The sequence below is a fragment of the Coregonus lavaretus genome, assembly GCF_964263955.1.
Source record: "Coregonus lavaretus genome assembly, chromosome: 13".
NCBI classification, from domain to species: domain Eukaryota; kingdom Metazoa; phylum Chordata; class Actinopteri; order Salmoniformes; family Salmonidae; genus Coregonus; species Coregonus lavaretus.
Genome location: NC_140000.1, coordinates 8,249,214 through 8,277,126, shown reverse-complemented (window position 1 = coordinate 8,277,126; position 27,913 = coordinate 8,249,214). Strand labels below are relative to the sequence as shown.

Sequence of the window (27,913 nt, the reverse complement as noted above, 5' to 3'; positions counted from 1 at the left end):
GGCGTGTCTTCTTTCGCCTGTCTGTCAGCCTTTTGCTACCTTCATGACTCATCGCGTTGTCTGCAGTAGAAGAGAGAACTGGAAAAATGGCGGCGGGTTCTGGAGCTGTTAGCGGCCATGGTGGCCGCGGCGCTTTGGAGGCCACCCTGGACCGCCGATTTCAAGGAGTATCCAACACTATGGAGTCCATACAGGGACTGTCGACCTGGTGCATTGAAAATAAAAAGTATCACAGCCTTATCGTTCGGTACTGGATGAAGTGGCTCAAGAAATGTGAGTAGCTAACGTTAGCTAGCTTTCCCTGCTACACACTAGCTAATCAATGATGCCCCTCATGTGTTACGGGAATATGTTGACTCCATAAAGTTAATGCAATAGCTAAAGTAAGCTAGGTAAAAACTTGCGCTTTGTACTTATAGTTAGCGTGCAAGCTAATGTAACTAACTAGTTGTACTAAGGTAGTTAGTACATAACGTTACTAGTAGCTGCAGTTCAGAACATCGTCATGCATATTAGCTAACTACGTGTGATCAATTTAGTTTCATCGAACCTGGCCTGTCTGGACATATAGATTTTAGATTTTAGATTTTAGTCATTTAGCAGACGCTCTTAACCAGAGCGACATATGGTTCGATATTGCACCTGTTATTTGCGCATCGCATGCGCTATGTTTTTGCAGAACTGCAGAGGATAGAGTAGCCAGTTCGAGCCAGGTAATTAACGTAACTAGCTAGCCAAACTATCAAATGTTTTTGAACTAGAGTTAAAATGGGGGTGGTGTTGACAGAGCACAGGTGATCCAGGTTGCTGTGTAAGCAAGTGGGCTGAAAAACCTGCTTTTAGGAAGAAATCTGGGTTAGGCCCAGGGTCGATTGTATGGTTGTTTTAACGGGGTGGCAATGGGAAATGAGCAAATTCGATCACAAATAGTGTTAAATTGGCTTAAAATATGATGCGTTGTATTGAATAACTGTTTCAGAGCCGCCGGCAAACGGGTGCGAGCTGATTGAGTTAGGACAAAATATTGACCAAATAATTTTTTGGGGGGGTTATTAGCCTCATGATTTGTGAACTATTAACACACAATTTCTGTCCTGCACATCATGTTGTGTGTGTCTTGACCAATCAGGTTAGGGAGATCACAGGCCGGGCACAAGGCAAATCTAGCAAAGCGCTCTCACCACTTTCCTGCATAGGCCTATTTATTTAGCAAATGTGATAACACATCAGCCACGACAGACACGAGCAAAAACTCTTTACATGAATGTTGCAGCAGCCTACACCTAAACATTAGCGATCTGGTATGCTGTATGCGATGAACACGAGACGATTTCTCAGTCTGATAATCTGGAGGCTACTGACACACAGCCTACAATGCGCCCTGTCTCTCTGGCAAGGCTACCTAGACCTTTTTATTCAAATTATTAACTGGAAATAATTAGTCAACACAATAGTGATTACATAGATTTAATTTTTTATCATAGGTCTACATGACGCAAACCTGTATAAAGCGTAGTTGTCTCTGTCTGTGTTTTTAAAACATAATTAATATCAACAAGTACAAAGTTGCTGCAGTCTGACAGGGTTTTCATGCTGCCCAGGGCCAGGAGTTTTTTAAACCATCTGACATGATTTAGAAAAACTGGTCCCATTATAGCCCATATAAAACCTTTTTACAACTGATTAATCACTGTCATAAGGTCCAGCGTTTTACCTGGTTAGGTTACCAGATCAGGATGAACTCCGGGCCCAGTTGAAAAATTTTGCCCTACCACTCTGAGACCTGTGTTGCCACCTCTGCTGTTTCAACTGTTAATTTGTATCTGCCCTAATTTATTCAAATAAATCAATTAGAAGTGATCCATATTCAAGTTAGATACTGTACATGTTCAGTGGTAACTCTCCATCCAAGTAATTTTTTGAAAGTTTAAGATTTACTGCATTTCTACACAATTTAAAAGCTCTAAAATGCTATTTGGAGAACAGCAAAAACAAGCAAAAATAACTCCAGACATTATCACTTTGGCTGCTGTAGCTTCATTCACCTCAGTCAATAAGGGACATGCATAACATTCTAGAACAAACACATGCCATAGCCTACAGCAATAAACGGCTACACTAGCTCTGCACCGGGAAACTCTAGTTTAGTTAACTGTCAAGTCAAACAGCAGTTACCTAGCCATCTTCCACCTCTGCACTGCTTTCGTCAACTCAACTGAGAGAGAAGTCATGCTGTTTTCTCACTGCAGCTGGGCTCTCCGTAGTCCCCAAAAAAGACAGCCAGCCAATTAAACAGCCTTCCAGCCAGAACAAACCCACTGCTCTTTCTCTCCAATCTGAGACCGATTGACAGCGCTCTGACCCAATGAGAATGGCGGGACACTAAGGGTGGCCAATCATATTTCAGGGGTGGCTTGTGCCACCCCTCGCAATGCCCCTGGGGTAGGCCTAGCTAAGATTTTAACTCCAGTGTTTGGCATAGCTATCTATGTTTGTCGAACACTGGAGTTAAAATCTTAAATAGCTAGAGTAGGTCTAGACCTAAACTTTGACAATGTCATTCATTGTGTTTTGATGGGTAATTTTATGAAGTGCATGTTGTGATATGGATATGCCATGGAAATAGATGCCAGTGTTTTGTTGTTTATGGAAACTGATGTTGTCCACTTCTCTTGCCTCCAGCTATAAAGGTTTCTTCACTTCCATTGCCCTGAGCAGTTTTCATTCATTTAAAATTCATTTAAAATGAATTGCACTGCAGTAGAGTGTTAACATTTGCAAAGTTGCATGTGTTCCTATCTCTCTCTGTCGCTGTCGTTGGCTCAACCACATGTATATCTGTTGTTTATGGTGCTTTATGTATGATGTCCTCAAACATTCAAACTAGCTTTTGAACTCTCTCAACCAAAGATAAACTTGATGAATTGTAGGCTTCATTGTCAAGGCTAAACTTGTTTTCAACAAAAATGTTTTAATTTTCACGGAATGGTGGATGGCCGTTTCAACAGTTCAGCTCCTAGGGTTGTATTGTAATGCAGTGTTTCTGCTGCACTCATTTAACTGTGGTGCTGCGCCACGGCAAAATCATTGCCGCCACGCCCCAAAAATATGAAACATAAATATTTATGTCGAGGCACACTTTGAAGATGCTAGAACAGTCCAGTCCACATTTACTTTTCCTCTGCAAACAAAATGTAATGACTAGAAAAATATTACCCCAAGTTACCCTAACATGTAGGCAGGGCTACATTATATTCACTGTGTTTATGCAAGTTTTCTGGGACATAAAAGTAATCAATAGGATGCTAACTTGTTAAAATATTACATTTGGGATCTAGCTAATGATAAGCCCAATAGGGTAAATGCAGATAGGCAACCCCATGCTTCAGCCTATTTATTTATAGCCACTATGCTGCATCAGTTGGGCTACAGGTGATACTGCTTATTGCTAAAAGCATACCTGATAATATGGACCATGCATAGGCTATATGCATGGTCCAATATGTTAAAATACTTGTAACAAATAATTGTAACTATGTTATTGGGGCTCAGTTCTGGAGGTGGAAATTATATTTTAGATGGTGTCAGCATTATTTTATTTTCATTCATTTTGGAGTAGAATGTCCTTTTTTTTTAAAAAGTCACCAGAGCTGAGCTTCTCAGGCCTTCTGCATAAAAATTACCCTCCCGCGACCTCTACCACTATAATTTGAGTTCATTTCGGTTTGGAAGGCTAAAAGCGTGCTAATTTGCTACCCCAAAATGTTGGGTACTGGCTCGCTTGTACTAGGTCAGTGTTTTCCGTGTTGGGTCAGGAGGAACCCCTGGTCCCCCTGGTGGTGGTACTGAAAAGCTTTTATGTGGGTCACGGAACAGAAAAGGTTTCGGAACCAATTTCTGCAAACTGGGCTGTCCTTCCTAGAGGTATGCTTAGCCTAATGCTGTTGTAATACCAGTTGACATGTTGTGCATCGTTTGCCCTTGATTGCTATCTGATGGTTCACGTGGCATCGCAGTCTGCCTGGTCAAGCAGTCAGTCTATTGCTTTGTAGATCTGGGAATGGCCAGGGACCTCACAATTCGATATTATCGCCCTACTTTGGTGCCATACTATGTATTGCGATTCTCACGATTTCTGTATGTGTTGTGATTTTGATACTGTGATTTTATTGCGATTGGATGTTCCAAACATATTGCTCACCAAATGTCTGCTGCAGAGGGACAAGAGAGAGCCATGAGAAAACACATTTGTGCTGAAAACAAATTGGCTCCCTATTTAAAAAGATGGAGAACAAGCTATGAAGGAAAAATACTGGAGTTTTGGTGCAGGTACATCCAACTAGCGCAAACATAATATTGCGACGTTGTCAAAATTATAAGAAATATCACAAAAAATAATATCCCGATATGTAACTGTATCGACCCCATCACTATTCTATTGCTTTGGAGGTTGACACTTTAAATCCCCCAGACTTGGACTGTTTGACCAGAGAGCGGGAGGCCATTACCAGAGATCGGGTGGCCCTGACCAGAGATCGGGTGGCCCTGACCAGAGATCGGGTGGCCCTGACTAGAGATCGGGTGGCCCTGACTAGAGATCGGGTGGCCCTGACTAGAGATCGGGTGGCCCTGACTAGAGATCGGGTGGCCCTGACTAGAGATCGGGTGGCCCTGAGTGTGTCTGACTGTGTTTGTAGGTCTGTTGAAATGAGCCCGTGTCCATCTAGACTACGGCGTCTGCTGTAGTAGGATAGTGATTCTCAGTCACTCCTGTGTGTGCAGCAGATGTTCCATCCCAGGCCTCACATCTACACCCAATAACATGTCCTAGTCCATAATCATTCTGCAATATTCTCAACTGAAGATTTGCAAGGATTCCTCTTTACAATATAGCTTAGGCCAGGGAAGGAAGCTGGGACCCTGTTGCTATTGAAAGCGATTGTTTATTTGATATTTTGAACCGTTTCCCCTTCCCCACCACTCCTGTGCAACTGAGACTTAGTTAGGCCTAGACTTCAGCAAGTTCTCTTTTTTGACTCAAGGATCCTTTCGAAGAAGAGCCGTTTCATGTAATGAACTAATACATTTGTTTGATATCTTAGGGCTCGATTCAATCCGTAGTGCTGAAGACCTGCACTACAGCACAGTAGAAATCGAAAGGCAATGTTTCTGCGTTCGCGGAGACTTTATTCATGGTATGTGCTACATTAGTCGGCTGATTCGGAAATTACCTTTCAATTTCAAGCACACTATAGCGCTGAACTGCGATACGGACTGAATCGAGCCCTTAGTGTTGTAGGGGAAACATGTTGTTTGGTTTGCGTACTGGAGACGGCAAAGAGCTTGTTGTTTTCTGTTCTGTGCTCAGTCATCATCTCTTCCTCCCCTGGTTGTATACTTTCCAACTCGTCCTCCCTGAATGCATCTTTCCATGGGGAGTCAGTGGGGACGTTTCTCTCTCCTTTGACTTGCCAACCGTTCCCCACTGGAATCAACTGTGATGTATGAAAGGCTTCTGCATTGTTATTTTATGTTACAAAGTGGAAATGTTTCTCTGTGTTTGATTTGTTACCATTTACTAAGACTTACCCTAATCAGTTGGTTTATACTGGTCATCCCAGCTGTCCTGCACAATATGTTGAGGCTATAGGGCATAGGCTAATATCCCTTTCAGTTTATCAATATGGCTTCAATGACCCTAATTGATATTGTGGGACTCGTACATACCGTTTCTAGTCTTGTCTGGATCAGAACCTGATCTGTGTTTGATTTGTGTCCCTTTTCCCTACTCCATCACCTGATCACTTTGAAATAGCTTAACTCTGGGTGGGCAGGCTTTTGAATGTATGGCATTCTCCAGCTTTGTCTTCTTGGTCTAATAATAAAAACATTTATTACATGAATGTCGTGAACATTGTCTTACGCTACGACGATGTCTTCGCTGTTCTTGGCACCGTGGTGGCGTTAGAATTCCATCTGTCTGAAAACAATGTGTCATGAATTAACAGGCCGCGGTGCTGAACATTATTATTGACATTGTTGTGACTACCTTGTTGCCTGCCACATCTTGGAAAATGTTGAACTGGATCTTCATATATTCAGGGTGGTAGATGTTAGAGCCTTTTATATTGCCGTTCATGAGTAAATTAGGTGACATTTCAAGCTGTGTTTCTTTCCCAACAACCAGGCTTTATTTTCTAGGTCATTGATTCATGTTGGACTCCATTTAGCTGCATGACAAGCTTACTTGGTTTCCATGACTTAGCCTTCCCTGTAACACAGGGCTTCAGTTGGAGAAGTTGTCAGTTGAAAAAAATGTGCGCTGCAGTAATGACGTTTTGTGTCTGTGTGTTAATTATGCTTTAGATAGAAAAGTGAATATCAACTTATCATGACTCCGTATCCAAGTGGTCTACCTCTGACTGTCACTTAGTAAAAGCACTGCATTGTTTGTCATTTCAGTGAAGTTTCCCATAGACACCGATCTATGGTTGGTTTTGATATATTGCCAGAATTGATTAGCAAATGCATGCATGAGCTAATAGGTCATCCACTGGGCTAGGGTGGTCTAGGCTTAGGCAGGTCATCCACTGGGCTAGGGTGGTCTAGGCTTAGGCAGGTCATCCACTGGGCTAGGGTGGTCTAGGCTTAGGCAGGTCATCCACTGGGCTAGGGTGGTCTAGGCTTAGGCAGGTCATCCACTGGGCTAGGGTGGTCTAGGCTTAGGCCGGTCATCCACTGGGCTAGGGTGGTCTAGGCTTAGGCCGGTCATCCACTGGGCTAGGGTGGTCTAGGCTTAGGCAGGTCATCCACTGGGCTAGGGTGGACTAGGCTTAGGCAGGTCATCCACTGGGCTAGGGTGGTCTAGGCTTAGGCCGGTCATCCACTGGGCTAGGGTGGTCTAGGCTTAGGCCGGTCATCCACTGGGCTAGGGTGGTCTAGGCTTAGGCCGGTCATCCACTGGGCTAGGTTGGTCTAGGCTTAGGCAGGTCATCCACTGGGCTAGGTTGGTCTAGGCTTAGGCAGGTCATCCACTGAGCTAGAGGGGGGGTCTAGGTTTAGGCAGGTCATCCACTGGGCTAGGGGGGGTCTAGGTTTAGGCAGGTCATCCACTGGGTGGTCTAGGTTTAGGCAGGTCATCCACTGGGATAGGGTGGTCTAGGCTTAGGCAGGTCATCCACTGGGTGGTCTAGGCTTAGGCAGGTTATCCACTGGGCTAGGGTGGTCTAGGCTTAGGCAGGTCATCCACTGGGTGGTCTAGGTTTAGGCATGTCATCTACTGGGCTAGGGTGGTCTAGGCTTAGGCAGGTCATCCACTGGGTGGTCTAGGCTTAGGCAGGTTATCCACTGGGCTAAGGTGGTCTAGGCTTAGGCAGGTCATCCACTGGGTGGTCTAGGTTTAGGCATGTCATCTACTGGGCTAGGGTGGTCTAGGCTTAGGCAGGTCATCCACTGGGTGGTCTAGGTTTAGGCAGGTCATCCACTGGGCCAGGGTGGTCTAGGTTTAGGCAGGTCATCCACTGGGCTAGGGTGGTCTAGGCTTAGGCAAGGTCATCCACTAGACTAGGGTGGTCTAGGCTTAGGCTGGTCAAGGTTTTAGTGGTCACCATCACATTTGATTTGTGGTTAAACATCAGGATTCTGAGGACTCACTAACCCTCTTCCTCCTCCACCTATTCTTCTTCTTCCCTGTCTTCCTCTCCTCCTTCTCTCCATCAGCGGACACCAACCACCGTCTGAATCTGTTCTACCTGGCCAATGATGTCATCCAGAACTGCAAGAGAAAGAACGCCATCGTCTACCGCTCAGCCTTCGCTGAGGTGCTCCCCAATGCCGCCCTAATGGTCAAGTGAGTGAACTGCGCTGGGTGATATGAATATTGTGAGGCACATCCTAACTTCCATTTGAGGCTCATTTTAATTGTCAATGGGGAGACTAAGTGAACATCTGATTTAGGTGGAAGTTAGGAATAGCCCATGTATGAGGAAATTGACCACCAATCTGTTGCTGACTGACTCTGTGCCCTTCTAACCTCTTGCCCTTTGACCTGTTGTCTTGCCAGAGACCCGAAGGTACGTAAGTCAGTGGAGCGGATCTTCACTATCTGGGAGGAGAGGAACGTCTATCCTGAGGAACTCATCACCCAGCTCAAAGCCAACCTGGCCAGGAAGGAGAGAGAGAGAGAGAGGGAGAAAGAGAAGGCTAAAGAGACTCCTCCTCCGCCAGGTCAGTCTCCTATGCTCCTATTTCTTTCTCTCCTCTGTCACCATATTTTCCTTTTGCCTTCTCTTTCTTTCTCTCTCTCCCCCCCCCCCCCCCCCCACCCTTCAGTTTCTGTAACCTCTGGATCTGTATGAGTCAACAGTCATGTACAGGTCAGTGTGTTGTGTTGCTCATGTGTTGTGGTTTTGCCCTGCAGCCCCAGTCAACCCCAAAGCTGCCCTGAAGTCCAAGATCGTGGCTGATTTCATAGTAAGTGTATTTTTTTCTGTCCTCTGCTAAATTGCGTTCACCCTTTTTAAAGGGGTAATCAGCAGTTGCTACATAAATTTTTGGTTTTTATAAATTAATAATATGTACCTATTGATTCTTGAAGAATATAACTTATAAATGCCTCATGAGCTTAGTTCAAATGTCACAACCCATCAGAACCCCAAATATAAGCTTGTTTTACTCCAATGTTTGTAAACAAAGTAAATGTAAGCAAACATGGTATACCCTCAAAACATTAAAACTATAATTTTGATACCATGGATGGTCAGTCCTTGCGTCCATAGCTCTGTCTATGAATTTTAGTGGTTACGTTTCTCCAGCCCCATCACTCAGCTTTTTACCGAAATAGCGGCGGGGAAAACGCTTTAATGTTTCAACTGATGATTGGCCCTTAAAGGAGATGCACACAAAAATACTCTTTCCTTCCTTCCCCCTCCCTCTTTCGTTCCCCCTCTCCCTCCCTCCCCCTCTCTCCAGCCCCAGTCATTCATCGAGCAGCTTGTGGGCTATAAGCGGGTGGCGGAGGAGGAGGAGCTGAGGGAGACCCAGCTGACAGCTCTCAGAGTGGACGTCTGCAGCACGGAGGCCCTCAAGAGACTCAAAGGTCAGAGGTCAAAACAGGGTCATGGGCAGGGGTCATACCTAGGGCTGTTACGGTGACGATATTACCGCCACACCGGCAGTCACGAGTCATGACTGCAGTCAAATTCCACGTGACCGTTAAGTCAAGGTAGCTAAGCTTCTCCAAAACTGTGCTCTGATGTCGCCGATGGTCATTAGTAGCCTACCAAACGTCATAACAGGTAGTCGCTAATGGCCTGGTACTCAGCGCTCTATTGTCCCTCTAATCACTCTGACATCAATGCAATCGAAAATCAAATCAAACACTTCATGAGAGCCCTGGCATTCAGCGTTTGAGCGGAATGGGATCACCTGTTGCGCAGCGAGAGCCAGGTCCACATAGCTGGTTGATACATGGAATGAAATAAGTGTTCCTATAAGCCCCTGTTGCACAACATTTCTATAGGCTATGCTATGCAATTGCGTGAGAAAACAGTTTTGATGGCCTCTGTTAAATCAACTTTCTATAGGCTAGGCCTACTATATTTATTTCTCAACTTTCCTAATATTAAGCACATTGCTTTGCCTACCTGGCTGGCATGAAAATGAACTGCGGGAAAAGCGTCCTCCATTCGCTATTTAAGTGCATAAATGACATGCCCCCCCCGTGCATGATAATGGCCCATTCTAAATCAAAACTAATTTCACACATGTATTATTCAGTATATGTAAAAACAAGATTACAGTGAGAATATTATCACTTGTGAATGATGCCCAGCATGTGCAGTCCAAGGCAAGAAACAGCGTATGCATTTTTCATAGTCCCATGCATCATGTAGCCTAGCCCATAGGGCTATATGTTTTGATAAGGTTTGTATCAAAACTAAAGTGGCCAAATAACTTTAAGCGTAGCCTATACAGTGCCTTTAGAAAGTATTCACACCCTTGACCTTTTCCACATTTTGTAGTGTTACAGCCTGAATTTAAAATGGGTTAAATTGAGATGTGTCACTGGCCTACAAACAATACCCCATAATGTCAAAGTGGAATACTGCTTTTAGAAATGTTTATAAATTAATGAAAAGCTGAAATGTCTTGAGTCAATAAGTATTCAACCCCTTTGTTATGGCAAGCCATTAGTGAATAGAGCTAAGCACAGGTGAAAACCTGGTTGTCTGCTTTCCAACAGACACTGGAGACAAATTCACCTTTCAGCAGGACAATTACCTAAAACACAAGGCCAAATATACACTGGAGTTGCTTACCAAGATGACATTGAATGTTCCTGAGTGGCCTAGTTACAGTTTTGACTTAAATTGGCTTGAAAGTCTATGGAAAGACTTGAAAATGGCTGTCTTGCAATGATCAACAACCAACTTGACACAGCTTCAATACTTTTTGAAAGAATAATGGTCAAGTATTGTTCAATCCAGTTGTGCAAAGCTTTTAGAGACTTACCCAGAAAGACTCACAGCTGTAATCGCTGCCAAAGGTGATTCTAACATGTATTGACTCAGGGGTGTGAATACTTATGTAAATTAGATAGTTCTGTATTTCATTTTCACAACATTTGCAAAAATGTCTAAACAGGTTTTCACTTTGTCATTATGGTGTATTGTGTAGATGGGTGGAAAAAAAAGTATTTAATCCATTTTGAATTCAGGCAGTACCACAACAACATGCGGGATAAGTCAAGGGGTATACATACTTTCTGAAGGCACTGTAGGCCTAGGACCCCTGGAACAGGGTTGGATAGCCCATAGCCTACAGAGCCTAGGACCCCTGGAACAGGGTTGGATAGCCCATAGCCTACAGAGCCTAGGACCCCTGGAACAGGGTTGGATAGCCCATAGCCTACAGAGCCTAGGACCCCTGGAACAGGGTTGGATAGCCCATAGCCTACAGAGCCTAGGACCCCTGGAACAGGGTTGGATAGTGTCATGTGAATTTCTATCTCTAATTCACCCCTAAGCTTGAATCATTACCAGAGGTTGTAAGGCTCTGGTTTTAATCATCAATGATTCAAGGTCCACAACCAACAAGGATTATCTGTATATTTATTCATGGAGAGCTCTGGGGCCAAAGACCCAAACATACGATTTTATACCTCCTGGACTTGACTCCTCCCACCTTTAGGTGACTTTTCTAAACAGTTTCCGCCTTCCCCCTTGAATGTTTAGTACCGCCCCCTCTGTTAGTGGGTTGACACTACATGATAATTCTAACATTTATACTGTATTTGGGGTAAAATCCTTTAGTCATTATTCTTAAAATCCAAATTAATCTAACAATCCACCCCTTTGACTAAATATTCCCACATTCAGGATAAATGTATTTTACAAGCATGATTAATCTCAGAGATCACATCAGAACTAATAAACATTTCATCCAATTGCGGTCTTTCAGGGTCCAAATCCTCGTCATCCACCAAGCCCGGAGGATCGTTTTTCACATTCCCCTGGTCAGAGTCCGGAGTCAGTCCATCTCTCATCATTGTTTAGATACTGCATTTCACCAACGCCTGACTCACCAATCCTCGGACACAGGGAACAAGACAACAACCACATAATACAAGAATACCCATACAAACACTGATCGCTCCTAAGATGGTGGCTGCTAGGGTTTTCCATTTACCAAATATATCATCAAACCACCCTATCCACAATGTACTAACTTCTGAGTTCAGTTCATCCTTCACTTAGTGCAGTTAATTCTGTAAGAGCTCTGGTGACTGTCCCATCCAGTGTGGTGGTGTTAGGGATGAATATGCAACAATGGCTTATCTTTCTATAGACACCGGCCCTTTCTGCCTGATCTAGAACCAACCTCTACTAAGTTATGAGCGGGATGGCGGATAATCGCTCAGAGATCCCCTTTACTGCATCTCTAGTCTGGTCAATAAATCGTTGTTGGTTGTAATAGATATAATTTATCCAATCCATATTTTTGTTTGTCACCCACCAGAAAAATGTTGTAGTAAAACTCTCCCATATTTGATTTATAGCTTTGTATTCGTCTGGAACACCCCTGGGGATGCCTATACCATCTATCCAAATTGGGCTATTTCCTTCCTGACTTATTTCTTTTTCTCCTAATTATTCTTCCTGTCACTGGTCTTTGATGACCAATTCTTACAGGTTGGACCAACAATACTGGTGCACAAGTACCTACCCATCCCTCTGGTAATGTCTGCCGAATGCTCCCTTTGTTAGTGCATGCCCACCACACATCAGTCAGAGGGATGGTTAGGCTCCTAATTTTTTTTTCCTCCCTTCCTTATCTAAATCGGTCACATTAATTATCTCCTTACAGCCATCAAAATCACCCAAGTTACGGGTGCCATTTCTATGTCTGTAACACTGTTATTCGCCAGGAGTTAAAGTGAATCTAGGTGGGCTGGCCCAGTATGTCAATTTTGCCAGCCCAATCCCTGTGCAATTTGGCTCTTTTTGATTGGACCCCAGGTCTAATACACAGGGAAACATTGCCTTTGGCATTGGGGCGGTCAACATTGTCGGTCGCCCAATGGAGCATGCATAACAATTGGTCTCCCCCAAGGCCCTAGCGGTGTATTTCATCCCCTTTAACCAGAGATTCTCATCAGGGACCCCCTCCACTTCCCCTTGGTTCCATTCTTGGAGGAGAAAATCTTTCATAGTGGACGGGTTAGTCGAATTGACTCCGTCATCCCTTGACTGATCTACTCGGTCTATTGCTGTTAGTGGATTAATGACAGTACCTGTGCTTTCCATATCTTTTGACTCCATCAAATGTAATCTTAGACAAGTATCCCATCCGTATTTTTCCGCGCAAGTACAGTAAGTTGAATCTTACTCCCCACCCTTCTCTGACTCCTATTTTGTAGATCACTCGCCCTTGACGGTCAGTATGTCGGGTCGCTTCCCTTTTATTTCTTAATAATGGTAAGGCCATAGCGTAATTGGTGCGAGGTGGTGGTGGATCTTGACATACCACGACTATTGTCGAGACTATGATGCAGCTCAGGATCACCCATATTCCCAAAAACCGCCAACCCTCTCCTGTCTTGAGTCCTTCTGCTCGGTACCACCCCATACTCACACCCTAGGAACACACTACAGTGATGATAGGTCTGGGTAGGAGATCTTCGTTGACAGAGGTGAACCCCGGACCCTGTGGCCCAGTTCTGCTCGTCAACTCTGCGTGTGCTAAGCGGTGCTTGTATGTGGTCTTACCTTCTTGCAGTGGGTAACATGGACCCAGGTTCCTCTCTGCTATTCTAATGGCCAAGGCGGTGACCAATATAACCTGATAGGGCCCTTCCCAACAGGCCTGCTTCCAGTTTTCCTTCTAGTGACTGGATGCTCACCAGTCACCTGGTTAGATAGTGGGTCACCTTCTCCTTTAGTTCACCTGTGGGGCACAAAACCTCTGACATACGGGTGTGGTTAATAAACTATCTTCACACATGTTCAGATTAATCTAACAATTTCTGACTGCATTCTCTTTTTAGACTGTATCTAAAAAAATGTTTTTTTTAAAAAAGTATTTTGTCCTCTCCTTCGTATATTATTTAATACAATTAGCCTCTTCCCCCCTCTTGACACATAGTTCTGCTTATGTGTCAATTTTTTCCACCTTCCTAAACATTCCCTTAGGTTATTTATCAACCAATTGCCATGCCTTTCATTTTTGAGATTGTCTTTTGCTTCTTTATTGCTCCTCCCACTTCCTTTGTCTTTATGGCGGCTAAATTCGACTTTCATTCAGTTCAGAATCAATTAGTAATCCAACAAAGAATCTCTTATCTTGTAAAAACACTTATGTATAGTTCAACCTCTGTTCTACCCCGGCTCTCCCGGGCTTGACCTGAAGACTGATTGTTGGACATGACAAGTCCATTTTTAGGTCACCTAAGTATTCTGCCTAGCAACAAAGAATAAAAACCTCTATGTTCGTGATTAACCCAGTTATCTCTAATAGCCCACCAAAAAAAAAAAAAAACATCATCTTTAAATCACGACCAATGTCATATCCCTCTTTACTCTCTACCATTTGGGTAACATCCCTGATATATGTATGAAAAGCTAAGACTGTTTGGGAAGAGAGCAACAACATAAACTGTTCTTCCTCCTCAGAGTTCCAAATGATTTTACCATGGGCTGCCATTGCCTTCCCATAGATAAGATCACTTAATTTACCCGTATGCAGTACATAATGGAGTACCCAAGCTTTACAGCAGTCTATCCTTATCAAAAAGCTCATCATTCTTCATCAAAAAAAATTTCCTCTAGTCCTTATCTACCTGATCCTATTGCTAAATCAATGATCTAGGCAATAGTTGTCTCGCCTTAGATTGTACATTCCTCTGATTACTGCAGCTTATTCCATTAATTTAGGTTCAAATATCCCCCAACAAACCGTTCCATCCTACAGCATAGTAAACACCACCTATGAACTGTTGAAAATCCCCTAAATTCAACATAACAACCCTTTTATAAACATCATGCTGGGTATGGTTTTTTATTTATTTGAAAAACCCAATTGAAAAATAACAATCAAACTTAATTTGGTAGCTCCCTCTTATGACCTAAATACTGCCTAACTTCATAAAATCCCTCAAAATTCCTCGAGTATACAATGATTATTTAATTGATTACTCTAAATCTGCTACATGTGATCTCATTTCAAATGATCCATTATCAATTATTTGATCCACCCCCTAGTAAAATCTCTCTCCCCTTCTATTCTGGAGTTCTACCTCTACCAGCTATTTCCCCTAGTGGCCATTAAATACTCTGCTCTCGTCTGTTCCTTTTCTTACTCTGTTAGTCTCTGCTTTTCAAGCTCCAGAAACTGTTGTCTCTGTCTCTCAGCCTGCTTGTTTTTCAACCCTAAACAGTTTCCTTCTCTCTATTTCTTTTATTCTCTCCCTCTCTAACTTCCTCTGTCTCTCTAAGTCTGTCTCTGCCTCTCCTTTTTCCCGCCAACCAGAGCCACAAACCATTCTCCTTGTCCTCAACTCAACCCTCACAGCTCTATCGCTACTTCAGTTCGCCATCCAATTTCTTCAACTGTTCTCTCTGATTCGGCCCTAATCAATAAAACAAACACTTGATATCGTTTATCAGCATACACTTAATGACATTCCTACCATTTGAACTATGTACTGTCTCACCTCCTCCCCCTCTCCATCCTACATTATGGGGGAGGCGCGGGAAACTTCCCTACAATCTACCTTCTTAGGAAATAATGTCATTCGTACTTGTAACATATTTTCATAGACCTATTTAGAAATTACTAAAGCTATCTAATGCAACTTTTAATACACGTAAAAAAACTCTCTCCCTACACCCATTCCCCATTGAATAAGTGCGTCTTCCTAGTTACCCCATAACCACGCCTCAAATCTCTTATTCAGCATTTAACCAACCAAATACTAAGTAGTATCCGGTTATCATTTATACCCGCCATTGAATTCCCTCATACACACATATTTCACCTTATGCCATTCAAATGCCCAACACAACAGTATAGTTCAGTGCAACCCTCTATTGGTTCTTACAAGTCGCTCCGGACCAGAGCGTCTGCCAAATGACCAAAAATGCAAATGTAAATTTCTCTACCTTCTCACTCATTACGTACGTCTACGTTTGAGTGCGAAAGTTCATACATATGCATCGTTGGACTTTATAGGTACCTCTCAAATAATCGCTTTGTGGTGTTTTTAGCCAATTCTTAATTGACACTAATCATTTTTTCAAACATTTTACCCGTTGAACCAAAAAATTGACTGTCCTCCTCCTTTTCTTTACCCATGCAGTCACGATGGTTAAATATTCCTTTGTTACCGTTAAAGCACTTTCGCGCTTAAAAAAACACACTCGCTGTCTCCAGCCCCTCCTTTCGCTGTTTTTTCAAATTCATATTATATGCATCTGCCTACTAACTTTTTTACTTCGAGATGCCCAATAAATTCATACCTCTTCTCCCAAATGGATCCATAAAACATATTTCTTCGATCTATTCCTAACATATATCTTTCATCCCCTGTTAATTCTCGGACTTCTTTAGAAGATGTCTTTCCCATGGTGGAACAATAAGAAATCCCCCCCCCCCTTTTTGTTTTTTAAATAATTCACTCCCGAATTATTTTCGTAGGAGCTAATATCTTAGTGCGCCTCTTGCTTTTGTAATTAACCATTTAAAATTATTTAACCCCTAACCCAGAGTTTTTATTTAAAACTCCGGTTTCATGAAAAGAGTAAGTTACCCAATTTTTCTCACGCGACTTATTTTTTGCTCCTTCCTTGAAATAATGATCACGTCTCCCGATGGATTAAGTCTCACACATATACAACCTTATACAATCATTTGCTAAACTTGTTTGCAAAGTTCTAGCAAATCCCCAGTCGTATACGCTACTCCCGACTCATCTATCTCACACGATTATAATTATTTCCCTGTTTATACTGTTACACTGCAATTCGTACAATGACAATATTAACTAGTTTACATTTGTGATTGCAATTCACTCCATGTCATTTCGGACTAGTTTATTTTTGTAATAGCTATTTACTTAGGGTCATTTTCGGACCCTCCCCAGTCGTAATAATTATTACCTTCTCTAAGATTTTGGTAACCTGTCTGCCCCCTACAATAATTCCTATTCTTATACAAGTTCAAATCATTTCACCAAAATCCATGAATAAAATTACTGACCTTTTCTTTGCAGTTTGGATGTAAATAATTTTTCAAACTCGTTAACGTCTATCGTTCATAAAGAGTAATCACCGGCCTGTTTATAACCTTAACGTCGAAGGCCAGGACACTCTCACGGATGCTATCACCCGCCCGTGCACGGGTTTCGGTGTCCTTAGAACGATAAAGATGTATTAGGCTCCGCTCAGAAGGAACAATCTGTCATGTGAATTTCTATCTCTAATTCACCCCTAAGCTTGAATCATTACCAGAGGTTGTAAGGCTCTGGTTTTAATCATCAATGATTCAAGGTCCACAACCAACAAGGATTATCTGTATATTTATTCATGGAGAGCTCTGGGGCCAAAGACCCAAACATACGATTTTATACCTCCTGGACTTGACTCCTCCCACCTTTAGGTGACTTTTCTAAACAGTTTCCGCCTTCCCCCTTGAATGTTTAGTACCGCCCCTCTGTTAGTGGGTTGACACTACATGATAATTCTAACATTTATACTGTATTTGGGGTAAAATCCTTTAGTCATTATTCTTAAAATCCAAATTAATCTAACAGATAGCCCATAGCCTACAGAGCCTAGGACCCCTGGAACAGGGTTGGATAGCCCATAGCCTACAGAGCCTAGTGAAACGTGTTCTTATAAGCCCAGTCATTGCCCAATCGCGTGTGAAAACAGAGTTTTGACTGACCAATATTTAAACGAGGATCCTAGCTTTTTTGTGCTGCTATATTTATTACTTTAAAAAAAGAAGAATGAAGTACATTACTCCGCTTTACAACAGGTGTAGCCTACCTGGCATATTAAAAACGTAACCGCGGGACGCTCTTCCTCCATTCGCAATTCAATTGCAGGCTACGTTTTTTTTTTTTTGTGTGGGCCATTCTAAATAAAAAATAATTCCACACGTATTAGTAGGCTAAATGTAAAGACCAGATTAAATTGAGAATAGTCTGATGGGTGAGAATATTATCAAGTGCTTGTCAAATTGTGAATGAGAGACTCTTTCATGTGACTTTTTTCCCAAATCGTCATTAGTCTCATCATGCAGCCTTAAAATGTATTAGAAATCAAAACTTATAGCAAACGTTTGTATCACAACTAAAGTTGCATAACTAACTCTGAATTAAACATATAGGAGGACCTGTTTCAAATAGTTTGGGGAAAATATCCTTTCTATTTTTCAGCTATGTTCAGTTTTATTCTTCTTACCAGGGGTTGGAACCAAAATTATTTTCCAATCGTTTCGTTCTGAACAGAACCACAATAATTTTTTTGTTTCATTCCGCTCTTTTTCGACCAGCAAAATAAAGTTCTGAACCGGGTCGAACCCAAAAAATACTGGTTTATATCGTTCCTTTTTTGTTCCTTTTTTTACCTGTGAAATCAACCGTTTTTTACATTTAGCTGATGAAATGACTTCACCCATCAGTGCAGATAGAACAGGCGAGCTAGTTGTTTACATGTTTGATGGACAGACAAGTGTAGCCTAAATTATGGCGCAATATGTGAGTAAAATGTTGTTGGTAGGGAGAGAGCGAGAGGGTTGAGGAGGAGGCTTGAAGCGCTGGGCCTTTTGACATGCATTATCTGAATTAGGTCCACAGAATTATGCGGCTTCTATGGAGGAACTTTGAATGTCCTTTGAGCGAGTAAGCTAACTAACAAGCTTGAGCTAGCTAGCTAACAAGCTTGTGTGTGCAGAGCGGCACCAGAATTAAAAACACGTCTTACCTTTTTGTAGTTAATAAATCAAATCGTGAAACGTTATAACTAGGCCTTATGTATCCTTAACTAGCATTGAAAAAGTTAATCCATTCTTCTCTAGCTAATTAAAAATCTCTCCCTATCTTCTGAATCAAGCTTGTAATGTCAGTACAGTAGCCTATGCTTCGGAGGGGGGAGGGGCAGGTAGCCTAAACACGCACAGGCAAAGATTTTCAGTTTGCAGGCAGCCATGAATACGTTTCTGAGTGACAGAGTGAGGGCTTTGCATAGGCGCCTTGTTGTGGACTAGAATAAAAATGCCTGGAACGTAAAATAACATTATTAACAGGTTCCCATGCTTTTAAAATGACAGTTCTGTTCCGGAACAGTATGGATCACTTTCGTTCCAGGTTCCGTTTCTGTTTCGTTAAATGTTTTGTTATTTTTTGGTTCTATTCCCTGAACAGGTTCCAACCACTGCTTCTTACTATTAAAGAATGCCACAGGAATTATAAGCAAATTGTCTTCCAAATTAACTAGTGTAGCCCACAGCCATATGGCATAGCCGGATCAGGGCCTAACATAAGGATGACTCAGAATATGTATTCTGTTCTTCTGAAATAGGCTACATTTTCTTCATATCATAATGTTTCTTTAGACCTGCCTAAAATGTCCTCTGTAGCTCAATTGGTAGAGCATGGCGCTTGTAACGCCAGGGTAGTGGGTTCGATCCCCGGGACCACCCATACGTAAAAATGTATGCACACATGACTGGATAAAAGCGTCTGCTAAATGGCATATTATTATATTATTATTAAAATACTGTAAATAGCCTAATGAATTTGTGATGGTGTAGGCTATACAGCAGGGGTGTCAAACTCATTTTAGCTCAGGGGCCACATGGAGGAAAATCTATTCCCAAGTGGGCCGGACCGGAAAAATCATGGTATATATAACTTAAAAACAACAACTTCAGATTGTTTTCTTTGTTTTAATACGATCAACATACAACATAAAGCTGGAGCTTGAGGACAGTGTGTCCAAAATAGGACAAGCACAACATCACTATTGATCATAAAACACGTCAAGTTTATTTGAAAATTCTAAAGAAAAAGAACACACACAATGCCTCAGTGATTAACAGAACTGTTTCACAGATCACATAACTATATCAGGGTGTCATTTCTCAGGCAGAAATGTAGATAAAAATAATGAAATCCTGTTCCCCAAACAAGTGCAAGAACCACAGAGTCAAGAATAGGTTAAATATACAAATAAAATAAAATCAATTAAAAACAATAGCACATCAACATAAAAACATATAAACATAAAGCTGGAGCCTGAGGACAGTGTCCAAAAGCACAACATCACTATTAATCATAAAACACCTCAAGTTATTTGAAAGTTCTGAGGACAAAGAACACACAAACACACAATGCCTCAGTGATTCACAGAAGTATATCACAGATCACAGAACTATATCAGGGTGTCATTTCTCAGGCAGAAATGTAGATAAAAAATAATGAAATCCTGTTCCCCAAACAAGTGCAAGAACCACAGTCAAGAATAGGTTAAATATACAAATAAAATAAAATCAATTAAAAACAATAGCACATCAACATAACCTAAATCTGAAAGCGTTGCTCAAACTCCCGTAACAGTCCCGTTATTTTATCTTTGAACCGCTTCATGTCTGCCACATGTTGGGTCGCGCACACATTTTTCAGACAGGGGAAGTGAGCTGCATCACCACCGGCAAGTTGCTTCTCCCACAATGACAGCTTCAACTTGAAAGAACGTATGCTGTCATAATACTGCGTGACAACTTTGTTGCGCCCTTGCAGCTGTTTGTTCAAGTTATTCAGGTGCTCTGCACCATCTGTAGCCAGGCTGACAGCGCGGGACCAGTCCACTCCGACCCTGTCCAGCGCGCCGACGAGTGCGGTAAAAATATCAGCTGCTGTCGTTGTATCTGTCATCGGCACCAACTCCACGAACTCCTCGGTGACGGTCAATGTGTCATCAACTCCGCGGATGAAAATGGCCAGTTGTGCAACATCTGTAATGTCCGTGCTTTCATCAATTGCAACCGAAAACGCAATAAATGACTTTACTTTTTGCTTCAACTGGCTGTCCAAATCCACTGAAAGATCGGAAATCCTGTCTGCAACTGTGTTTCTTGTCAGGCTGATATTTGCAAAAGCCTGCCGCTTTTCAGGGCACACAATCTCCGCTGCCTTCATCATGCATGTTTTTACAAATTCACCCTCACTAAATGGTTTTGAAGCCACTGCGATTTCATTAGCAATGAGGTAGCTAGCTTTCACTGCAGCGTCACTGATGTCTCGGCTGTGAGTAAACACAGACTGCTGTTTCTTCAGACCCGCCAACAGTTCATTCACCTTCTCATCTCCGCTGTCCTTGAAAGTTGTCATATTTGTCGGCATGAAGACTCACATAGTGGCGACGAAGGTTATATTCTTTCAGCACTGCAACATGCTCTGAACACACCAAACATACAGCTTTCCCATTCAATTCCATGAATAAATAGGATGACCGTTTTTCTTGGAACACTCTGCACTCTGCGTCCACTTTTCTCTTTTTTGACAGAGACATATTGGGGCAATGAGGGTGCCAAAGCACATAATGTTAAAAGTAGAAGCCGTAATAAATATCGCGGGCAAAACAAAGTAGCTCATTGGCTGCACGTGCTTGACCTACTTGCTCTGCCCCGGTATAAACAGTTTGCTTGCTTAACACAATTGCTATTGCGCCATCCAGTGGACGCAATTGGAACAGCAGTTTATTTTATTGAAAAATTGCAGCGCATTTTTATACTTTACCATTTTTTTTCTTCTTTTTTATCTTTTTTTTCCCGAAATCATCTCGCGGGCCGGATTAAACCCATTTGCGGGCCTGATCCGGCCCGCGGGCCGGACGTTTGACACCCCTGCTATACAGTATGAAATGGATTTATTAGACTTTAAAATCTAGATGTTCCAAAGGTCTGCATCAGTGGCTTGTAGGCTATGCGTGGAAGCCCGGAGATGCTAAATGTGTTTGTTAATTAACTATCAATTACTGTGAGACCAGCAGTTATTTGCATGACCGTTAATGGCTGACAAAATGTAATGACAGCCATAGACTAATAAACCTTGTCTCCTGAGTGGCGCAGTGGTCTAAAGCACTGCATCGCAGTGCTAACTGTGCCACTAGAGATCCTGGTTCGAATCCAGGCTCTGTCGCAGCCGGCCGCGACCGGGAGACTCATGGGCGGCGCACAATTGGCCCAGCGTCGTCCAGGGTAGGGGAGGGAATGGCCGGCAGGGATGTAGCTCAGTTGATAGAGCATGGCTTGTGGGTTCGATTCCCACGGGGGGCCAGTATACAAAAAAAAATATGTATTCACTAACTGTAAGTCGCTCTGGATAAGAGCGTCTGCTAAATGACTTAAATGTAAATGATAGTCATACCATGTCCTGACCTTATCACATCCTGTGTCCTCTTGTTTAAATTACTTATTTAACTCTTGTCCTCCATCCATTTCTACCCCAGACAAGGCCGGAGGGAACAAGTTTGCCAAGGACTTTGAAGAGGGCAGCCAGAAGCTGCAGGAGTTTGTCAGTTTCCTGGAGAACCAGATGCCTGTAGGGCCCCCTCTGCTGGAGGCTCTGGGAAACGCAGACGTCTTCTATGAGATGCAGTACAAGGAAGTCAAGATCGTGGCCAGCGTGAGTATCAACCAGTCATTCAGTTAATCTGATCATCATCAATCAAATAAACAATCTAATAAAAATCTAATAAATCGTTCTAATTTTCAAGGCCTACAAAACCTTTGCCAACCGCGTGGTCAACCTCAAACGTAAACTGGACGCCCTCAAGTCCTCCCTACCCGGTCCAGAGGACTCCCCCATCCCCTCCCCCTCTGAGGACGCTCCCTCACCCACCGGCTCTGACTCTCCCTTCCTGGGGCTTGGGGGAGGCCGAGGGGGGAGGCTGGGCTTTGACCCGGACCTAGATGGGAGTGCCATGGACGAGAGGGACATGGGAGTGGTGAGAGCGGGGGACAACAGAGATGTGGAGGACATGGATCTGTCTGAGGAGGAGATGGAGACAGCCAACACAGGTGAGGAGATGGTAGTAGAGCCAGTAGGGAAATCTCAATTAGACTAAACCTTGTCAAAATAAAAATGAACTAACACTTTAACCCCCTGTGTTTCAATCAGCTGAGAAGCAGTCATCATCAGCCACCGTTTCCAAGGCGACCAGCTCAAAGACCGCAGCGAAACCCGCCCCTGTCACACCCATTCGAACCTCCACCGACTCCCCTCTCAAAAAAGCAGCCCCCTCTACCCCCACCCCGGTGACCCCCAGCACCCCTACGAGCGCGGGCGTGAGTGGCCCTAGCGGTCCGACCGCTCCTCTGGGAATGAACCTGGCCAACGTGGACCTGGGCAAGATCAGCTCCATACTGAGCAGTATCACATCAGCCATGAAGAACACAGGTGTGTGTGTGTCTGTACTTGGAAAGATAAGCTGAATTAATATATGGATACTGTGACACGCTGGTACAGAAATTATAAGATTTCTCTCTCTCTCTCTCTCTCTCTCTCTCTCTCTCTCTCTCTCTCTCTCTCTCTCTCTCTCTCTCTCTCTCTCTCTCGCTCTCGCTCTCAGCAGCCAGCCCCGTGTCTCGCCCCTCCCCTGGAACTCCCACCACCCCCTCTGCCCAATCATCTTCCTCTAAAACCCCAGTTGGCCCCACCCCTCCTAGCCCAGCCCTGGCCAGCATCCTGTCCAGAGTGAACGTCACCCCTGAAGGCATCCTCAACGCCCTGTCAAAGACCCACACACAGGGTGAGACACAAACAAACAGATAAGATAGATGGATAGATAGTCAAGCAGACAGGCACATTTATAGACAGACTTTGAGATGGGAAATGCAAGGCTTCTGTTGGAACTGTTTCAGTTCATTTTGGGGGGCACTTGTTATGTTGTGTAATTTTTGTATCTGCTGGTGTAATTATCTCCAACCACCCACTCTCTTTCTCTCTCTCTCTCTCTCCCCACATATCTTTGTTTCCCTCCATCTTCTCTTCTTCTCTCTCCTCAGGTCTGTCCTCTCTGCTGAGGTCTGGTAGCTCCTCCTCCTCTGCCCCCTCCTCCCATGCCTCCCCAGACTCCTCAGCAGCCAAGGGCCCCCCCACACCCACCACTCCCAGCAACATCAAACCCCCCCTGACCAACAGCCTCAAACGAGACACACCTGAGAAGAGCAGAGGAGCCAGGGACTGGGAGAAAAACCGAGAGGCCTCTCCTCCCCCTCCCCCTCCTCCTCCCCCTCCCCCTCCTCCTCCCACTCTCCCTAGCCGCTCTGTTTCTCCTCCCAGCCTAGAGTCTAAGATCAACCGTTTCCTCCAGGGGAACCCAGGGTTCAGTCTGGGCCTGGGGGATGGGAGCCCTCTGCTGGGGGGAGACGGGGTAGACGGGACCCCTGTCAGGGATGAGAGCGGGGGCACCCCCACCCAGGACGAAATCATGGACACGCCAGGGGGTGTCTCCTCCGACCCCCTTGGCCTCAACAGTGACCCCAAGAGCTTAGGGTCATCCGTAGGTCACAATCTTTCACCCACAGCCTACCGCAGTGACCCTTGGGACGCCGTCATCACCCCAACAGGAAGCAGCAGCGACAGGGACTTCCTCTCTTCCTCTTCTCGTTTCCAAGGTTACGGAGTGGGGAAGAAGGCCGCCAAGCTGAAGGAGGAAGATTTGAAGAGGAAGATTAGCTCTTCATCACTGGGAAGCAGCAAGGTCAAGAAGGATGGTCAGAACAGTCAGGGGAAGAGTCACGGGAACGACAGATCAGTCGGCGGAGAGAGGAGAGCGTCCGTAGGTTCCCGCAAGACCAGCAGCGGGTCAGAGGAGGGAGGAATGAGTGGAACGAGGGATGAAAAGGGAAAGAGGGGAGGAGAGGATGGTGGGGGCTCATCTGACGGGGAGGGAGGGCAGTACCACCGTATCGAGACGCTGGTGTCGCCTTGCACCGAGGGAGCACCTTTCCAATCACTGGGGGGCTTCTCAAACCGCCAGCCAACCGGAGAGCGCATCCAGACGGTGGAGAGCATCCGCGTGATTGGCCAAGGGCTGCGTCGCGGGGGTGGAGGGGAAGGGGGAAGGCCAGGCGGAGGGATGTGGTACGAGGAGGAAGGGTACCTGGATGCGCAGCCCCCCTCACCTTCCCGTCAGGGCAGCTCTGACGACATGACTTCCCCCACCATGCCTCCCCCGCCCCCACACCACCACCTTCCTCCTCATTCTAATCAACCTCCTCACCCCCACCCTCATTCGCACGGTCCCCCACCCCAGTTCCAGATGCCCCCCTACCATGGGGAGAACCCCCAGGGTCCTCCCCCCTCACACCTCCACCATCACGCCCCTCCTCCCTTCTTCAACTCCCCTCCTCCACCCATCCCACGCCCTCCACCCCCTCCCATGCCCCAGCTCCCTCCACCCCCGCGCAACTTCCTTCCCCCCTCGGCAGTCATGGTAGGCGGGGTTCTAGTCCCCATCGACCGCCAGCTGCCCCTCCCTCCCCAGGTCCGTCCAGATGGAGGAGGAGACCGAGGGGGGATGGGAGGGGGACCCAGGGGGGGTAAAGGTGGCCCCACTCCCCTCATGTCCTCTCTGTTAGGGGAGCCCCCTAAGATGCCTCGTCCCGGCACAGTCAAAGAGCATTTCACCCCCCGCCACGCACCCCCTCTCCACCGCCCTGGCACCCCCGGTGCCCCGCCTCCCTTACTGGGCCGTGTCAAGGATGGCCTCAACCTCCCTCCTCCCTCTCCCTCTCCCTCCTCCCCTCCCTCTCCCTCAGGTGACCCCCTGCCTCCTCGTCCCCAAGCTCCTCCGCTCCAGCACCCTCCAGCTAGCCCCCCTGCCCAGCCCCGACACCCCAACCCCAACCATCCCCGCCGTCCCTCGCCATCCCTCCTGCGCCTACCCTCCCCCAACCCCCGCCCCCCCATCAACTCCATCCCCCAGAGACCTCTACTCCACCCTCGCGGCCCCCCTGCCCACCCGCACCTCAACCGAGAGCCACCCATGTTCCGTGGGGGCAAGCGTCCTGGCCCTCCGTTCGGCGGGGGCCGAGGAGGTCCCTTCTACCCCCCCAAAAGACCTTTCTTACCCCCACGCTATTGAAGTGTTAACCCACGATAAGCTGAATTGTAAGCAACCCACACACCTAGCTACCCGACGCGGGGAGAAGATGTGTAGAACCCTTCTGGTATGAGCCCAGTCTGTCCTCACTATGTTAATCCTACTGGAGTCATTCATCTTACTACATTTAGCTGATCGCACCTTCACACAAGCTAGCTCGTCACCTCACCACAATACAGTACCAGTTTAGCAATTATGCAGTGTTATGGATGAAATAGGTAACCAAACCAAATCTGCCCCCCCCCCCCTCCTCCAATCCCCAGGAGCGACAGTGTTCTCTGCTTCCCCTCACTAAAGCAGTGTGGGAATAATGGAGGTGTGAACTAGAAGGAAGACAACAAGCAAACAGATCTAATAGAAAAAGAAACATCAGGTGGTTATTCTATTTCACTAAAATTCTACTTCCCTCCGGTATTGTGTGATTAAGCTGATATCAACACTTTCAGAGAGAGAGAGAGAAGGAGGGAGGGAGGAGGGATGGGATGGAATGGATGGAGGGAGGGGGGTTTGAGGAAGAAAGTTGCTCCCTGAGAGTGTGTCCTAAATACAACAATTTTTCTCAACAGGAAGTGGTTATCCAAATGAGTGTTCACTTTATGATCAGTGTGCTGTTGTGGAGTTTCTCGACGATAACCCCAGCGTGCTCCCAGTGTATCATATTGTAAATAATAACCTTGTTTCTCTCCTTCTAGAGGTTTCATGCTTTAGTCTCTCTTCCCTCTGTATATTTCTCAGCTTTTAAATGTATAGACTGAATGAGTTGGCCATGTTAAGACTATTAAACCTTGGTTGTTTGTGTAAAGAGGACAAGCATCGCTATTCACTAACTTGTGATTGACAAGATTGTGAAGAAGCCTTAGCTTTAGTGACACATGAGGCAGATGTTCATGCTTCTCGCTGCTCCAACAAAACACCACTCTGTCCATCTCCATCTCTCCAATTTGAGGCAGAGAGAGGGGAGGAGAGTGAAGAATCGTCCAGTGTAAAGACACATTTAGCTGATAATGATGAGTTGTGGAGACTCACAGTAGTTGAGGCGGGTGCTTTAGAAGTTTGAACTATGAACCCGCTGTGTCTCTCTGCTAGGCCATCTCTACCTGTATTGTCTTTAATAAAATACAGTTTCAACCCAACCAAGGGGAGGGTACTACTTTCTTTGATACAGTCACAGTCATGGATACCGGTAAGACCAGTCGCAGCAGTTATCATGGCTGCTGTTGTATGATAGATATTTTTTGTCTAGTTATTCAAAGCTGAATTGAAATGCTGAAACATTACTTATAACAGTACAAACAATGTCATTTTTTTTCTCCAACTACTCATTTGTTCTGAGTAGTTTTGGATTTCTTGCTGAGATTTTTGTTGTGTGTCTAACTTCACGTCAGATGTAAAATATCTATACTTGCCTATGCACGTGCAGCGCACTCTATCTATCCAGTCCTGAAGTTTTTTTGTTTGTTACTTCTTCCCTTTTCCCTTCGTTACCTTTCCTAGATTTAGTCTCTTGTTTTTCCTCCTTTCCTTCCTCTGACGCTGTACTTCCTGGATCAACAGTTAGAACTGTAGAATACCAAATAACACCAATGAAGAAGTGATGAGTGAATTATCTGCAAACATTCATTACTCATTAAGATAATGGGAAACAATGTAAATGCTCATCTAGATTTCCTATCAGTGTTAGTTTATCAGTTTATAGTGTTCTGCTATAAAGTCTGAATCGAAGCTACAACTCTCGCTTTGACGTGATGCTTCTCTATGTCACTGCTGATAATGACCAGATCAACTCAGTCAGTTTGGTTTGTACGCGTTTGCTGCTGTACAGGAGACTAAATGACTTCTCTTCTAACTCATACCTCAGTTAGACAGACCGCTAGCCACCAGGATGGATTCAGAGAATTCATCATTTTCTTTGAATAGTTTGTTTAAATAATATTGTCATTCAATGTACTCTTGAGTTTGAAATATGTTTGTTTGAATAACCTTTGCGTGAAAATGCTTAAGATTTGAGGAATCTAATGGTGTGTGTATAGTCTGCATTAACTATGTAATGATTCAGTCATGAAGGGGGTGGCTGTGTTATGTTTTTCTCTTCTTGATTAGATGCATTGCTATTATTTTTGTTATGATCATCAATGATGTTCTATCATTAATCTTTTGAGTGTCCAATCCTTTCCGATGCTACTGCTCTCCTCTCTCTCTACCACTGGTCCTTCCTGTAGTTCAGTGATTTACTATGTTTA

At 44.5% G+C, this 27,913-nt stretch overlaps 1 protein-coding gene across 1 annotated transcript; it reads left to right on the top strand.

Annotated features, from left to right (window-relative positions):
• Nucleotides 1–86: 86 nt before the first annotated feature.
• On the top strand, nt 87–27,913 carry LOC311139382 (uncharacterized protein; the record flags this gene model as incomplete). Its single annotated transcript, XM_084174251.1, has 10 exons — nt 87–273; nt 7,720–7,849; nt 8,063–8,226; nt 8,420–8,472; nt 8,971–9,097; nt 22,014–22,189; nt 22,281–22,584; nt 22,685–22,963; nt 23,136–23,315; nt 23,572–27,913. The coding sequence occupies 10 exons, from the start codon at nt 87–89 to the stop codon at nt 25,653–25,655; spliced, it is 3,684 nt and encodes a 1,227-aa protein (XP_084030377.1). The 3' UTR covers nt 25,656–27,913.